Source organism: Zeugodacus cucurbitae, chromosome 6, assembly GCF_028554725.1.
Source record: "Zeugodacus cucurbitae isolate PBARC_wt_2022May chromosome 6, idZeuCucr1.2, whole genome shotgun sequence".
Classification (NCBI taxonomy): Eukaryota; Metazoa; Arthropoda; class Insecta; order Diptera; family Tephritidae; genus Zeugodacus; species Zeugodacus cucurbitae.
The window spans coordinates 7,747,364-7,755,837 of NC_071671.1; the positions used below are offsets into that span (position 1 = coordinate 7,747,364).

At 37.0% G+C, this 8,474-nt stretch overlaps 3 protein-coding genes across 8 annotated transcripts in view; 2 read left to right on the forward strand and 1 right to left on the reverse strand.

The window, feature by feature from the left end:
- The window catches only part of LOC105210344 (muscarinic acetylcholine receptor DM1), a 74,298-nt gene that overhangs the window by 41,288 nt on the left and 24,536 nt on the right, over positions 1-8,474 (reverse strand). For 2 of the 5 annotated variants that reach the window (XM_054235157.1, XM_054235156.1), the window contains exon 1: positions 6,765-6,901. The exons of the other annotated variants lie outside the window; for them this stretch is intronic. The gene's annotated coding sequence lies outside the window, so the exon portion shown is untranslated. Of the gene's footprint in view, positions 1-6,764; positions 6,902-8,474 lie in introns of those variants that run through there. 5 annotated transcript variants of the gene reach the window in all.
- Positions 2,000-7,392, forward strand: LOC105210347 (neurotrimin). Of its 2 annotated transcripts, XR_008472060.1 has the most exons (7): positions 2,000-2,931; positions 4,582-5,064; positions 5,121-5,564; positions 5,637-5,717; positions 5,782-5,916; positions 5,996-6,951; positions 7,126-7,392. XR_008472060.1 is itself a non-coding variant. In XM_011181234.3 (6 exons), exons 1-6 carry the CDS (start codon positions 2,754-2,756, stop codon positions 6,205-6,207), a joined length of 1,533 nt encoding a protein of 510 aa, XP_011179536.2. In that variant the 5' UTR covers positions 2,000-2,753; the 3' UTR covers positions 6,208-7,392. The 2 variants fall into 2 exon arrangements, 1 of the variants encoding a protein (XP_011179536.2); XM_011181234.3 differs by having other exon boundaries at positions 5,996-7,392.
- Positions 7,263-8,443, forward strand: LOC105210348 (tubulin-folding cofactor B). The gene is made up of 4 exons (XM_011181235.3): positions 7,263-7,450; positions 7,519-7,878; positions 7,962-8,083; positions 8,145-8,443. Exons 1-4 carry the CDS (start codon positions 7,328-7,330, stop codon positions 8,263-8,265), a joined length of 726 nt encoding a protein of 241 aa, XP_011179537.1. The 5' UTR covers positions 7,263-7,327; the 3' UTR covers positions 8,266-8,443.

Here is an 8,474-nt window from a genome sequence, read left to right on the forward strand (position 1 = left end):
TAGTTGCGTATTTATGTGGATTTGAGTATTATTCACTTTTTTTGTGGAAGTGTGTATTAGTTGATAGTTGAAAAAACAAGACACACAATAGTCCACGATGTGACCTTAATATGGATTGACGATTATATTAATTAATATAACGATAGTTCTCAGAAAGTAATTAACAAGTTATTAATTACCAATATATTTTTTCTCCGAACGGGGATTCACTCAGCAATTCCAAACTGGGTTGGTCTGGTCTTGTATTTATTCGCAGTTATAGAAAGTAGTTTACACTAATAGAGAGCCGAGTAACTCATTAAGGGACATATGTAGTGAGACCAGTACTAAACTGAAAGTCATTGTAAATCATCGCATTGCAGTTGAGAGTTTAGACTTAGAACAAGTAAACGCATATTCACGACTTTCATACCCAGATCTGAGACCCGGTTACGTAGGGGTCCCGGGTCAGTGTTTTTTTTTCGTTTCAGACTGTCGTCTCACCGATAAAAATTAGTTGGGTAAAGTTTTTTGCGGTTACAACAAAAGCAACAATTACCAAGAGATGAAGTCAATTTTAGTATAGCGTCAGACAACTAAAGACTGAGCAAAAGTGTACGTTCAACTATAGTGTTGGAAAGTATGAATAATGAGTTTTCAAAGCCTAAGACAATGATGATGATCGACCAAGATTTAAAAGTTCAAATTGAGTTAAAGAAGACGACACAACCAGAACCTAAATCTGTAGAACACTACTGTTATGTTATCTAACAGCAACAGTTTAGGACCTGTAGGAACTGGCAACCAGGAATCGCTACTGACTGGCTTCATCACTCCCAATTGTTTCTTATGGGTTCAAACCAGAAAAGTTTTAAACAATTAATTGCGATCTCAAGAAACAAACTAAGGCAAATAATGGCACTGTATACTGGCTAGAAACAGCAAAAACAAGGAATCTGCTCGTCGGTTCAATGTCAATACTGTAACCAAGAAGCGAAGACACACCTGAGCATCTACACTTTGATTGCCCTGCGATTGCGACGAAAAAGCAGTCCGGCAATGGGGGCCTTTTATCATCAACGAGATATTATGACGTCCATTAGCCCTGGAATACTACTAACTTTCTTGATGTGACGGGGTTAAAAGAGAAACTGTCATAATAGGCGATGGCACAATAGGCCATACACATATTCGCATTGTGATCCTTAATATCTTATTCTAATCGAGGGGCTCTTTGAATTTTTGTTATGCGTATGAATGTGAAAGTGAAATAGTTATTGGCAGGAAGGATGAGTAGAAGTTGAAGTGAGTCCTCTATATGAACGGTGCTTTAGAAGAGGAATACCGCACACCAAAACCGAGTTTCTGATCCCAAAACTATAGATTTTTTATTTGCTTCTTAACTGTATTAAGCGCATTACTGTAATTTACAGAACTATCCTAGGCTACAAAATGAAAATACTAGACTCTGAAAGCTTTATTATTGGCTGGTATGTGCTACATATCTCCAACCTAGCATGAAAGGTATTCGCATTTACATATAAGTATATATGTATAACTGAATATCAGTTAGTGATCTGTAACAGCCGTTCAGCTTAAACATTCCGGAGCTATAGCTTAAATGATAATAACAATTATAGGCCCGTTAATTAGAAGCTCCGGTTAAATAACTCACAATTTTTCTTAGTCTCACTTTTTAAATTTATGCTTCAAATATCTTCTACCGCCGTCACTTAATCTCGTTTAAGAGCTACACATTCATTTTTCTCAATTTCCGCTCGCCATTGAATAATCGCTTTTGAATTAAACGGCAGACCGCCCTCCAAATTGTCACCTTACAAAGACTTTTCACATATTAAATATACAAATACACATGTGGATCGTGTGTGTGTGTGTGTGTGTGTGTCTCACGATCTTTTGTTCACTTAGAATTAAAAAAATAAAAATAGTTCTTTCACTTCATTCGGCTTTGCAGTCATGAGTCGAAATCTTCCCATGACTTTCTTCTAATGATTATCTCTAGTTATGCGGCAGCAGCACGTTTGGGCATTTCTCAACAAAGTCGCCGAAAATTTTGGACTTGTAAACACTTACAAACAATTGCATTAGCTCCATGAGTGATCGCATTTTATGCATTCCAACAGTGGGGCTGTCATGTCTGCATTTGTTTGGCAATCGGCGAAATACAAAAATAGAGAATAAGTAGAAAAAAAACGGAAGGCAGACGAAACGGAAGCAAACGACGTCATTCATTCGCATTTTGTCCAGTTCGCTCTTAATAGTAGACCGTCGTCATGATCAACAGCGTGCGGTAAAGATCACTTAAGCTGGCAGCAAAGCGGCGCTTACAGTGCTCGAGAACGCTAGAGCGCAGAGCTAAGACACTTTGTGGCATGCTGGAGGCGATCAGTACGCGATAAACACTCGGCCGTTGCGCAACGTTGGCAAAAATGCAATTTCAGAGGCTTTAATTGATACATTAGTACATACAAAAAATCGTAGTGCAGTGAGCAAATTATTGTGTTGAAAGCAAGCATATGGATATGAAGTTATAAAGCATTGGAATTTAGAAAATAATATTGAAATAAAAAATCGATAACAAATTTGCCATTTAAGTGCCTTATAAGTGTCAAGTCACAATCATAAGTACTTGGACACAAAAACGAAATAGCGGCAAACATAAAGAAAATACAAAAACAAATTAATTTAAAAAAAAAATCAAAAAACTACAAAATATATCTCAATTGAAGTGTTTAATATCAAAGTAATATACAATGTCGCCAGCCATTTCAACCGCATGCCACCTTATCGCCATTGCGGTTTACTGTGCGGTGGCAAGTTCAGCTTTGACGAGCTTGGATAATACTGTAGAACCCGCAGAGTTGAAACGTGACGATATGGCGAGCAGATTTCTGGAAAACGACACCGTTTTGTTACCTTGTGATAATCATTGTACGTATTAAGCTTAATTCTACCAATTTGTGGAGTGTGACATTGACACTATTCTATAAATGAAGGGATTCAGCAGCCTTAAATCATTTTTGAGGGCTTTCTAGAGTATAGTGCGGCGTTTTACATTCCCTGACTTTAGAAAAAATGTTTTTTATTACATACATTTTTTTCTTCCTCTTGGTCGCAGTTGGAGTCCACGAGGATTTCAGTAAGACTAAATCAACTGCTATTTGGGTTATGTTGAAGAGGAGATACTATATTGAACGTTTATGGGTGATATTGTATATTCGAATATATACATGTTTAAACCAATAGAGTTCAGTGTAAAGACACAGTAATTCTATTTTCTATTTTTCTATAAAAAACTAAGTTTGAAAGATCCATAAATTTTTAGGTTGTCGGTATGTATCTTGAAATCCTAAGATAAATTGTGCCCTCTTCAATCATCACAGTATACCATCTAACCCCGTCCCGTTAAGAAACCTTAACAGTGTACAAGGGCTGATGGACGCGATACTATCTCTTTGAGGATACTGAGTCCCAATCATCTCATTCCTTTACTTCGCGATCGCCGGGCAGTCAACGAGAAAGTGCTCAGGTGACTGCGCTACTGCGCTAATCGGTACTGATCCGACGAGTAGGTTCCTGGTTTGTGCAGGTGGCACCTCAGTCTGCAGTGGCCAGTGTAGGGTGCCACAGCTTGCCAGGTTGTCTCAGCTAGTATCTAGGGAGCGCAATTAATTTTTTAAATCTTTTCAAGTTATACGGGAAACAGTTTGGAGTGGCTAAGTCCCTGCAAATGCAGCCATCAGCGGTTCCTACTTTCCTACATTCCTCTTCTTGCTGACGGCTTCTAATAATATGTCGGCCAACTGCAATGAAGGGTTCCGTCCCTACCGGCCTGGTAGCCGCGTCTATTTTTGCCAGTTGGTCCGCAAGTTCATTTCTTTGTATACCTTTATGTCATGGTACCTATATCAAGGTTATAAGCAGCGCCGATCTATTTCAAAGGATATTATTGCCTGGATAGCCCCATGACTATCACTAATGAACACTATACGTCCACCGTGGTAGTATCTGTCTAAAAAAATCTAATCTATGTAATCTAACCTAGAGATACAGGTTAGACATTCTCTCATAGAATAGTTTTATATACTGTAATTTACGATCGCTGGACCGGTCCCGGATTTATATCCGCTCTGTGACAGTCACCGCGACTGCACACATAAAATTTATTTTGCTTCAATTCCATATTTGAACGGATTTGCTCAAACTCGGAACGATCTTTTTCGTATCTCTTCACTTTGTGTAGTGTTTTTGTCCGAGTCCATATTGAAAATCAAATCTGCGATCTATACCCAAATTTTTACATTCGATACAATTTCCTTTCCCATTTATTTCTTGATTATTTTGAGATATTCTTCAATAACCCGGCCTATCAAAATATAGTTAAGACAAGGTTTAAGGGGATATAACGAAATATTTGGCCGAAGTAGCGATTTGTTTATAAACACATACAAAAAAATAAAGATCTAGAGATCCTGTTATGTATTCAGAACAAATATAAGTTAGCACAGAGTTGTATTTGAACACAAAACAAAAATTGTCAGATTCAATAACACATAAAACTCACAATTTCCCACGAACTAGTTTCATTTCAGTATGTACGTTGGTATAAGGAGGACGAATTAATTGTCGATTCACGCGATAGCAATGAGACCTTAACACCCGATCGCATACGACTTTGGTCTAACGGTAGTTTACAAATTGCACAACTGCAACCGACGGATACTGGCGATTACAGTTGCGCATTGAAAACCGACAATGACACTGAAGTGCAAAAAATGCACAGCATAATAGTACAATTTCCGCCAACAGTCAAAACAGAACCAGAAGGTATTGTGGAATTCCCCATTGGTGCAGTTTTTCAGGTTATCTGTGAAGCACGAGGCGTGCCACAACCGAAATTATATTGGCGTTGGAATGGTAAATTGGTGGATAATCAATTGATCGGCAATCGCTTGAGCATGCAAATCGAAGTGGGTTCACGTGCGCAAACTGGACCGATCGAGTGTGTGGCCAACAATAGTATTGGTGAGCTGGCCGTGGCCGGCATGTTTTTAAAAGTGCAATGTAAGTAGTTGAGAAATTATAGGGTATAGTTGTTATTATATGAAAATCATTTATAGTTCCACCAGAGGTGCGTTTGGAAAGAAATATAATCTACACTAAAGTTGGCATACGCAGCGATTTGGAGTGTCTGATCGAAGCGGTGCCACGCGCTACTGTCAACTGGTTTCATCATGGCGTACCGATGAGCTACGATTCGCGTATAAGTCGTTATGAGATCGAAATGCAACCGAACGTTTCAAATTTGCAATACAATACTGTCATCAAGCATACATTGTCTATAAGAAATGTGCGCGACTCAGATCTCGGCTTGTATGAGTGTCGTGCCGAGAATAAATTGGGTTTCAAGAGTGCGGCAATTGATTTGACTGGACGTCCCATGCCTTGTGTCTTCAAAATCAATCCAGGTGTGCAGAGTTCAACGTCACATGTGCTGGTGTGGCAGACGGAAAGCTTGTCGGCGCTAATGGAATTCAAGTTAAAGTTCAGACAGATACCTTCAGGTAAAAATGTGAAATTTAGCAACGTAAAACATATTTTTTTATTAAATTTAATAATACTTGTTGTTGTTGTAGCAAGCATAACACCACAAACTTTGGACACGGATTTCAAAAGCGATTGGACTATTTTAACCATTCCATCAGAGCTATCTGCCGGTAGTTTTACTTTAAATTAAATATACAAATTAAAGTTATAAACACAATTTTCTTGCTTTCCCAGGACCTATACATATCACAACATACACCTTACATGGTCTACAACCGGCCAGTGTCTACGAGGTGGTAGTATTCGCACGCAATCACTTTGGTTGGAGTGAGAGCAGTAAGATTGTGAGATTTGCAACAGGCGGGGAAGGTAACATAAGCGCTTTTGCATAAATAACTTTTATAGAACAAATAATAAAAAAATATTCACTTTAATTTTCATAATTTAGTCGAATTACCAAACTACTCCACTGAATCGGAGCTGGATAACAACGAAGAGCTGTCGTCTGTGGAAAGTGTGGAGCAGCCGGAGGAGGACGCGGTGCATTTGAATGAAATTTATGAAAGCAGAATTATTAAATCGGCAGCGGCCAACATATGGTGTTATATGAATGTAACGGGTTTCTTAGTAATTGCTTATTTGAAACATGTTTTAACATGATAAGAATTTCTAATAGCAAATAAAATATAATAATAATAATAATAACAAATTTAAATGTATTGAAGCAAAAAAATAGGCAGACAATTCTTTAAATATATAATAATATACATAATAAATACCTTAACTGGTGTTTGTATTGTAATGGCACAACAAATATTCCAATCTGAGCGATGGTTTTGATGCAGTAATATGAACGTAAAGCTCAAACTCAAGTGGAACACACATTCCTGAACATGTGTTTAAATACACTCTTGAAATCAAAAATGACCGATTTGTACAAAAATGTTCCGATAAGAATCCACAACAACACCAATGATTAGAAGAATTTCTTCTGTGTATGTAGTAAATGTGAACACTCAACAGCAACACATGCTGTGGTCAAAATCCTTTTTTTCCCGGAAGGGGAGCAACAATAACACTTAAATTAACACTTTTAGCTTTAAATACACTAATTTATATAAAAAAAAAACACGATTTAAATTGATACGCAATACGTCAACATACAAATTATTTATATTTCAGTTGAACTATAGCAGATTATTGATGATTAAACTTACACATTACAAATAAGCTTTTCTAAATAAACTATAATTTTAATTGATTTATTAGGTTTTAATTTATTAATATGCGCACTTTTTTGAAATTAACAAACTTAAAATACAGCGGAAGAATATTAACCGGGAATGAGTTGTCATAAACTGCGAACTGGTGATGATTGCAAAACAACGATAGTTACGATAATCGGTAAGTGTGCTAATTTTATATTTGTTAAGCCAGTTTAATATAACTATTTATATTATAATTAAATCAATAAACATATTATTGGACCAGCAATATATAAAATTATTTATAATCGTTCATTAAACACAAATAAATAATAATTAAGAGCAATTTCATATAAGAATTTACTTAAAACAGTGACTGCATTATCGACATTCAAACAGTGCTTCCCATTTGTCAGCGTTATTACACAAATAAAATCTGCGGCGTCAAATATGTGAGAGTGCGGCACAATAATAAGCAATTGTCATAGCGAAACATAAAACAACAAAAAAGGAGTACAAGTCTGAATTCATTTAATTAAACTAGCTTTTGTAATACACACAATTCGTCTGTAATCATGGAGCCTCTGCAGATCAATAGTGGCGAGGATTATGTTAAAGTCAATATATCGAATTCCAAAAATGATAGCATCGCATTGGATTTGAAGTTTGCAAAAAGCCTGACAATTGGCCAACTGAAGGTTTGTAATGCACTAATTTATGGAAATATATATATTAACCACACCTACACACACATTTCTTTACATAGTGCAAATTGGAAATCATAACAGGCGGCAATGCGGGCACAATGCAATTGGAGTTGTATAATGGTGATCGGCTGGTCACAAGTCTGCATGATGACACCGTCTTATTGGGTGCGTTGCCCATAGAGACAGGTATGCGCATACATGTAATCGACAACTTCAATTGGATAGTGGATGTGGAGAAATTCGAGTTAACCGATGAGCAATACGAAACCAAACAGGATACAGTGCGTAATTTTCTGAAAAAGAATCGCATGGGCAAATACAATGAGGAAGAGGCGCGTCAGAAAGAAGAAAAGCTGCAACGACAAAAACAGTTGGAGCAGGAGCGCGCTGAGTTGTGTACAATCGGTGCGCGTTGTCAGGTGTGTGTGTGTGTGTTTAAAGTGTTTTTTTTAAGCAAATTTGAAAGAAATTATATAAATGTGTTGTAAATTATAAAAATTAGGTGACAGTGCCTGGCAATCCAGTGCGGCGTGGTGCCGTACGTTACAATGGGCCAATTGAGGGCAAGAAGGGTATTTTTATTGGTGTGGAGTACGATGAGCCACTTGGCAAGAATAATGGAAGGTAGATATATGATTTTATATATATGTTGTACGCATAATTTCATTAAATTACTCATATTTAGCATTGATGGCAAATCCTACTTTACATGCGCACCAAACTACGGTGGCTTTGTGCTACCAACTGCTGTGGAGGTTGGTGATTTCCCACCAGAGGATACTGGACTCGAGGAAGATGAGATTTAAACTGCATACTTGAAGTATACACTCGGCATTTGTGATTGATTTTATTTAAAAAAGAACTTAGGTGTTAACCACATAGTAACGTACATACATATATTTTATATAATGCTAATTTTGTGTAGCAATTTAAATTATTTTTGACGCAGATGGCGTATAATGAAATAAAAACTTATAAACTCAATGAGATAAGCAACCACCTACACACACCTTAA